Source organism: Rhinatrema bivittatum, chromosome 6, assembly GCF_901001135.1.
Source record: "Rhinatrema bivittatum chromosome 6, aRhiBiv1.1, whole genome shotgun sequence".
NCBI lineage: Eukaryota > Metazoa > Chordata > Amphibia > Gymnophiona > Rhinatrematidae > Rhinatrema > Rhinatrema bivittatum.
Window position 1 is genome coordinate 347,192,452 of NC_042620.1, and position 5,048 is coordinate 347,197,499.

Consider the following 5,048-nt stretch of genomic DNA (forward strand, 5'->3'; position numbering starts at 1 on the left):
TCTTAGCATTTGAAAATTTAAAAATGGTCATTAGGGTACTATTAATGAAACCAAACTGCACAACCAATGCAGTAAGCTGTGGCTAAACTTACGATAAAAAGATATTTTAAAATATTTGGCTGGATAGTTTGTTAAAATTGATTAAAGCCTGCATGAAAACAATGAAAAATATTAAGAATTAAAAATATATTTCTTTCTCAAGAAAATGCTTCTCATTACTATTACTCATCCTTTACCATCCTGTAGATATGCTTTTCTTTTCAATTTGTGAAATAGATTACATTTTCTCCTTTATAATAATCCAGTGAACATTTCACTATGAGAACATACCGAATTCAAAATTATCATTGAGAAAATATTTTCTCTATGGTTTACATTTTTTCTATATGTTACACCTATTTTCCTAATATCTCATCTGATTAATGTATTTATTTTGTGTTTCTTGTCAGTTTTCATAACAAAAACAAATATGCTGTCTACATATTTACTTACCTGCAGCAATTTATATTTTGAAAAAATATATAAATATATCAGTTTACACTATTGCTTCAGAATTATCTGAAAACCGCTGTGTTTTCAAGCAATATAGAAAAAAAATATATATCTTTTTCTGAGACAATCAGATGTATGTACATTTAAACTTGATTCTAGAAAATGAAACACATTGGAATGCACATTTTTCTATGCGGAGAACTGTTACTCGAGATAGATAGATATATACACACACATACTGTAGACATTCCGACATATATTCTCTCCATAAGTTCTCAGTCTCTGCTTATTAGAAGACTCTAAATACATGTTTTTCTGCTCTCAAATACAAGATGGAGATGTCACCACCATCACTTAAATTGATTAGTAATTTCTGATCTGCATGCCAGAACTGAACCACGAGTATGTTAGCCTTCCAGTTAAGGCAAACATCAACACAAAAACCTAATGTAGGCCCAGTAAAGGTTGATATTTGAAAACCTTTATAGTTCAATTTAAATAATTTAAGGACGCCTAAATATAATTACAAATGCCTTCTCCCTACATTAATATTCTTCTGACACTGCATTGAAATAATTACAGTACATGTGATAAAGAAAAAGGACTCACTGCTTCAAACAATCTATTTTGTTCCTTCAAAACAATAAACTTTTAATGCTAAAGCGGTTATAACCAAAAGCTGTACAGAATTTTGTTAGAAAACAAATTTTCCATAAATATTGTTCAGTTCCCGGCACTTGTATCAATAATTAAATTACAAACGATAAATATGGCATCATGGATATGTATTTACAAAAGTTATTACAAAAAGGGAACTGTATACTGAACGGTCACAATCTGTGTAGTAACACCACATCCTCATCCTGAAAAATACTGAACAACAGCTTCGACCCCATTAGACAAGGAATACATTCACAAGTGTAATGCTTTGAAAAAGTTCAAGACATAACAGGACTTTGGCACGGTTTAAGACTGTGAGAGCTTAACAATCACCACTAAGGCGAGAAGAATTTCCGTGATTTAAACACACCACCTAAAAGCCGCCTTTAACTTCTTTTGCGAAACAGGACAACATTGTTAAAATGAGGGGAGAAAAGAAATTACTTCGAATGCCAAAACATGTTTTCTAATCCTGAGAAAAGGGCACGGTTTGTCCAGAGCCTGAATCTTGCCAAAAAAAAAAGAAACCCATGGTGGCTAATTGCAACTAATAAGATGTAGCCCTATATGGTTGCTTGAGTGGAAAAAAAAATCCATTTTCTTGTGGTTGTTAGAACAATCAAATTGGTTTCAGTTTTCTTTGAAAATCATTTGGTCCAATGTATATAGTTTTTGTGGTTGTTGTTGTTGCTTTTCGAGTTTCTCAGATGTACCATTCGTTAAAATTAGGCGGAAGCAGTCCTGGGTTGTGACTGTTGCTGTTGGCTTGAACTGCTGCTACTGCTAGCACTCCTGCCGCTGCTGGAGGGGTTTTGCTGGATTCCTCTCTGTTTGCAGAAGCCAGAGTGGGTGGGGTGGAAGATTCATAGCCTGAACTAGCAGCAGGGGATGAGTCGGAACCTTGACATTCGTGAACCTAAAATTCACAAGCATAAATAGATATTTACACTATTCAAAATCTTCCGATAGCTGATAAACTGATAACACTGGGCACAGAAAGACTCTGAAGTGTCTATATATTTTGCTTTTACAAAAAGGAGAAATTGTTTTTAAAGGACAAACCTCATTCATACATGTTACATAGGGCATGAAACCAAGACAATTTTAACTGATAATTTTAGGAATTAAATTTACAAAATCAAGACTGTTAAAATTACAAGTATTAATCAAAGTTAATTTAAAGTAGTATTTTAATTTTCAAAATGCTATTTAGTTCATAATTTAGAAATGTTAACATACATGAAACACAAAAGACTGCATCTAAACAGTTTACTCTAGGATCACTTACGACCACATTCATTTCCAGTGCTGTGATATAAATAGATTTTTATGCTCTATAGATGTATGGATGAAAGAGCATGAAAATCTTTCCTATCATTTTAACTTTACTGATTGTGCCGGCCGCTAAATCGAGTGTAGATTTAATGTTATAACCAAAGCAAACTTTAGAAGTATTAGTTCACTTTAATCATCGAGCAGCATAGGCTATGCTTGCAACTAGTAAACCCAGTAACAACAAATTACCTTCATGTGTTTCCTAAGTGAGCTGGGGTGCGTGTACGACTTGTCACACACTTTACAGATATATGGCTTGTCTGAAGTGTGAACGTGCATATGCTTCTTTCTGTCACTGCTATTAGCAAAGCGTCTATCACAGCCTTCAAACTCACACTTAAACGGCTTCTCACCTGCAAAATGGAAAAGAAAAAAATGATTAAGGCACACAGTTCATAGCCGTGTACGATTCTAAGGCAGACACTAGCAAGATTTTATTTGCTCCCTTCAGTCCTGAATTTAATCTCAAATCCGAAACCTCCTAGCTGGAATATTGAGGTTTTGTTTTCATTCAGTTCCCTATAGATCTTGCACATTTAATACAGTGCGGAAATATTTAAGCACTGCACGATTTTTAAAAAGGTACATTTTTCCCCCTACTTAAACATTCACTAAAACAACTCAGTGAGGTAATATGTAAAAGCACCAGACAATAGGTCAATTGTTAGGTTACAGTTAAATTCAATCCGGTCTTTGTTGCTTTTAATTTGCTTCTTTCAAATGCAAGGGATTCTGTTAAGTGAAGTGTTAAAGGCATAGTCCTACTACTTAATGCTAGAATGGAAAACTATATCAATTCAAGAACCAAGACATTTTTTAAGATGTAGCACACAAGACAGGAAAATACTCCTCTCCTGCCTTTTCTAGCTTTACTTTATTTGTGAATTACTGAATTGAACCCCGAATTCCAAATAAAAACACTTTGACAAAAGTATCACTGATTTAATTAGGAGATATGCCAATCAAGGCTAAAAAAGAACGGAAGTAGCCGAAAATTAGATTTAATTAGCATTTCTATAGTTTCCTTCACAAAATGTATGCAGAGAGCTAAATCGCTTGTAAGCAATCCACACTCAACAGTTTCTGATTCGCTCCCCCCCCCCCCCCAACTAAAAAAAAAAAAAAAAAAGACAGACAAAAAGCAGGCAAAATCCTTCTCATTCCGTCTGTCTCAGCATGTGAAGAGACAGCAAATCCACATTTAACATGCTTTGGCTGCAGTAAGAGAAAACTACACGCAATCTGCGACTTATCGTTAGTCAACACCGCCAACCTGAATTATCTAAATTTCTAAAAACCAGTTTTAAAACTAAGGGGGTTGGGGGATGGCGGTTCTGTAAATGTTCACACGCTAAGTCGAAAGGCTCCAGGCAACACATGTCGGAGGGCCCTGCGTTTTGGAGCACTCGAGTCTATTGCCGGCCCCCCCAAAAAAAAAACATGCCCCTGCCCCCCCCCCCCCCCCCCAGTCGCACCGCATAGCGCGCTCGCCTCTTACCTGTGTGCGTTCTCTTGTGGATTTTCAGGTTCTCGGACCTGGCGAAAATCTTGCCACAGCCCGGGAAGGGGCAGGGGAAGGGCTTCTCGCCCGTGTGCACCCTGATGTGGTTCACCAGCTTGTATTTGGCCTTGAAGGACTTGCCCCCCCGGGGGCAGTCCTCCCAGTAGCAGATGTGGTTGTTCTGCTCGGGGCCCCCGACGTGCTCCATGGTCATGTGGGTGACCAGCTCGTGCATGCTGCCGAAGGTGCGCTCGCAGCTCTTCTTGGGGCGGCTCGGCTGCGCCTCCCCCTCCAGCCACTTGCACGACAGCTCCTGCTTGATGGGCTGCCGCATGTACCTGAAGAAGGCCCCCGGGCCGTGGTGGTGGTGGTGGTGGTGGTGGGCGGCCGCCACGTTCATGCCCATGTTCACGTTCATGTGGTTGTAGTTGTGGTGGAACTGGGCGGCGTAGGGGTCGGCGCGGGGGCTGGCCACGGCCCGGTAGGGATCCGGCCGGCCGAACAGGTCGCCGCGCAGCCCCAGGTGCATCTGGCCGCCCACCACGTGCCCGCCGGGGGACGCGTGGCCGGGGCTCTGCTCGTGCAGCCCCGGGAAGAGCAGGTGGCCCGGGCCGTCCGCCAGGCCGCCGGCGGCCGAGCCGGCGAAGAGCCCGTGCTGGGCGCCGGGGGAAGCCGCCTCGCCGATGCCCGAGCCCCGCTGGCGGAAGAGGAAGTCCCGCGTGGAGTTGAAGGCTGCGCCGCCGTACGGGGACACCTGGCCGGCGGCGGCGGCGGCGGCGGAGGGGTGGGGGTGGTGGTGGTGCCCCAGCGCGTTGGCGTAGCCCGAAGACTGCGGGGTGAACGCCGAGCTCTGGCCGGAGGAGAGGTCGTGGGCGGCCGGGCTGAGCTTGAAGGCGGCCCCGGGCGAGGGCTCCGCGAAGGGGTTGAGCCCCATGCCCGCCTCCCGGCTGCCCATGTCGTGGGGGTGGTGGTGGTGGTGGTGGTGGTGGTGGCGCGGAGCCCCGAAGCCCCCGACTCCCAGGCTGGGGAACTGCGCTCCTCCGTCCAGTAGCATCGTCAT

General features: G+C 42.8%; 1 protein-coding gene across 2 annotated transcripts; it reads right to left on the minus strand.

Annotated features, from left to right (window-relative positions):
* Positions 1 to 1,222: 1,222 nt before the first annotated feature.
* Positions 1,223 to 5,048, minus strand: ZIC3 (Zic family member 3). Of its 2 annotated transcripts, none has more exons than XM_029604959.1 (3): positions 3,986 to 5,048; positions 2,677 to 2,840; positions 1,223 to 2,068 (listed from the first exon to the last, which is right to left on the minus strand). In XM_029604959.1, the coding sequence occupies exons 1-3, from the start codon at positions 5,046 to 5,048 to the stop codon at positions 1,856 to 1,858; spliced, it is 1,440 nt and encodes a 479-aa protein (XP_029460819.1). In that variant the 3' UTR covers positions 1,223 to 1,855. The 2 variants fall into 2 exon arrangements, with proteins under 2 accessions (XP_029460819.1, XP_029460820.1); XM_029604960.1 differs by having other exon boundaries at positions 1,223 to 2,052; positions 2,670 to 2,840.

Bases quoted from the DNA above. Each gene is read 5' to 3' on its own strand.
- ZIC3 (XM_029604959.1), bottom strand. From the start codon at position 5,048: ATGACGATGCTACTGGACGGAGGAGCGCAGTTCCCCAGCCTGGGAGTC. The intron at 2,841-3,985 runs GTAAGAGGCGAG...TCCATTTTGCAG, and splicing joins CCACAAGAGAACGCACACAG to GTGAGAAGCCGTTTAAGTGT. The intron at 2,069-2,676 runs GTAATTTGTTGT...TGTGAATTTTAG, and splicing joins CACTTAGGAAACACATGAAG to GTTCACGAATGTCAAGGTTC.